Source organism: Vicia villosa, linkage group LG5, assembly GCF_029867415.1.
Source record: "Vicia villosa cultivar HV-30 ecotype Madison, WI linkage group LG5, Vvil1.0, whole genome shotgun sequence".
Lineage (NCBI taxonomy): Eukaryota > Viridiplantae > Streptophyta > Magnoliopsida > Fabales > Fabaceae > Vicia > Vicia villosa.
The window spans coordinates 139,508,931-139,510,999 of record NC_081184.1 but is presented as its reverse complement, the minus strand read 5'-3'; the positions used below and the strand labels follow the sequence as shown (position 1 = coordinate 139,510,999).

Below are 2,069 nucleotides of genomic sequence, written 5' to 3'. Positions count from 1 at the left end.
TTTCCTAACCTTATAAATATGTGGCCAAATCATAAAACCTACTAAAAAAAGGGACTAGTCTACGTCTCTATAATTTTATAGTAAGAAATTCGAATAGCATTAAGTATAAATTCAATTGAAACACGATAATAAAGGATGAAAAAGGCAAGGGAGATACCTTGGCTATATACCTTTGCACAACAAAGATCATAACATTGTCGTCCACTCGTCCATGTCTCAAATTTTTGGCTTAATGATAATTGAAATGGTTCAATTAATAGATACAACAGTAATGCTAAACTTACACTTATGAGTTTTTTTTTTAATAAGCCAAATTGATTAATAAGCTGGGAGAGGTACTAGTAGTACCAACAACCCAAAAACTATTACAAAGTTAAACAGAGACATTAAACACCTTTTAGTATATCTAAAGGTGCTTGGAACCAGAAAAATAACGGATTACATTTTCCTGTCTTAGCACATATCACTAACTAAATCCAAGAAACCACTTTAATATTAACTATAACTTCATCTAGAACAACATCCTCATTGTTGAACATGAAGTTGTTTCTTGCATTCCAAATAGACCAAACTGTTGTTAACCAAACCAAACACACTTTCTGCTTTGGCATCTTACCAATCAAACTTAAAATGAACTGCTCCAGGTGAATGTATCCACCCTGCTCACCCACCAATTTTACATCCAGCCATAAAGCGATATTCGTCCACACTTGTTTGGAGAAAGGACATTTGAAAAAAAGATGATCAATGTCTTCGATATCTGCTGCATAGAACACACAGAGCTTATCTTCTTCCCTATGTATGATGTTTCTATGCGCTAATTGGTCACGCACCGGCAGACGGTTTAATATAAGACGCCACCCAAAAAAATTTATTTTTGATGGAACAGTAGTATCCCAAAACCTTTTTATCACTGCTAAACTATTTGCGTCTACCACCCGCTCCAATTGATGTTCTCTCAAGGAAGATGTACAGCTCTTCACGGAAAAGATCCCATCGGTATTAGGCCACCACTTAAAAGAATCAGCACCTCCCACTATTGGATTAATATCGGCCAAAATCTCCACCAGCTCCAGGGCCTCCATGACTGCAAGTGGATTATCTAAAAGATTTCCAGCTTCTATGTGAAGATCCCAAGACCACTGGTGCCCTTGCCACGAACCCATTTCGCTCACGTACCCGCGCTGACTGTTTGATAAGCTGAACAGCAAGGGAAATAGCTGCTTTGATGTACTGCCACCCAGCCATCTGCCAAACCAGAATGGTATAGAATTACCAACACCTAGCCCACAAGAAATGTTACATGCAAAACAATCAACAAAGTTAGAATTATGTATGCTTGCCACCATCATGTCTTTCCACCAGACTGAATGTTTCTTTTCCGACTTAAACATTGCACCCATAAACACAGCTTTATGAACATCTCCGTATCTAGCTTTTAAAATAAGACTCCACATCGCTGCCCCTTCTCTCAATAACCGCCATTTCCATTTAGACAAAAGCGCGTTATTAAAATGGCCGATATGTTTGACACCCAAACCACCCTCTGATTTGGGTTTACAGATATTGTGCCAGCTAACCCAATTTATGGTTCTTTTATCTTCGGTTCCACCTGTAGCGCTAAAAAAAATACTCGAGGTGTCTACACACTCGAAAAAGAACAGAGTCGCCACCGATCTTTATTTGTTCCAGAAAGGAAAGGGAAAATGTCGAATAAAACCCATGAATAAAAACAAATGGATAAGATGGTCATTGCAACCAAATTAGGGTTCGGGAGTCGGTAAAGCAAGGGGAAGGTATTAGCACCCCTCACCTCCATCGTACTCGATGGGACCCATTTAGTTAGTTTTATGAATGAGTGTTTGCGTGATGTTTGCGTTCTTTAGTTTATTAATCGATAAAAGGGAAAAGGAAAAGGAGTTTTAGTTTTTTATTATTGTGAAGAAGAAGAAGAAGAAGAAAAGATTTTTTATTATTATGCTCGCCAAGACGTTTGTATCTTGTGCCTACGTATTCCCTCGTGCAATGGGAAAGTCAGAGCGATCGTAGTTCGGACTACGAAATTAGGT

The 2,069-nt window shown here is 38.4% G+C and overlaps 1 protein-coding gene across 1 annotated transcript; it reads right to left on the bottom strand.

The window, feature by feature from the left end:
* Positions 1 to 470: 470 nt before the first annotated feature.
* LOC131605584 (uncharacterized) lies at positions 471 to 1,457 on the bottom strand. Its single transcript, XM_058877926.1, has one exon. The coding sequence runs from the start codon at positions 1,455 to 1,457 to the stop codon at positions 471 to 473; it is 987 nt and encodes a 328-aa protein (XP_058733909.1).
* Positions 1,458 to 2,069: the final 612 nt, after the last annotated feature.

Coding starts and splice junctions, on each gene's coding strand:
- LOC131605584 (XM_058877926.1), bottom strand. CDS start 1,457: ATGTGGAGTCTTATTTTAAAAGCTAGATACGGAGATGTTCATAAAGCT.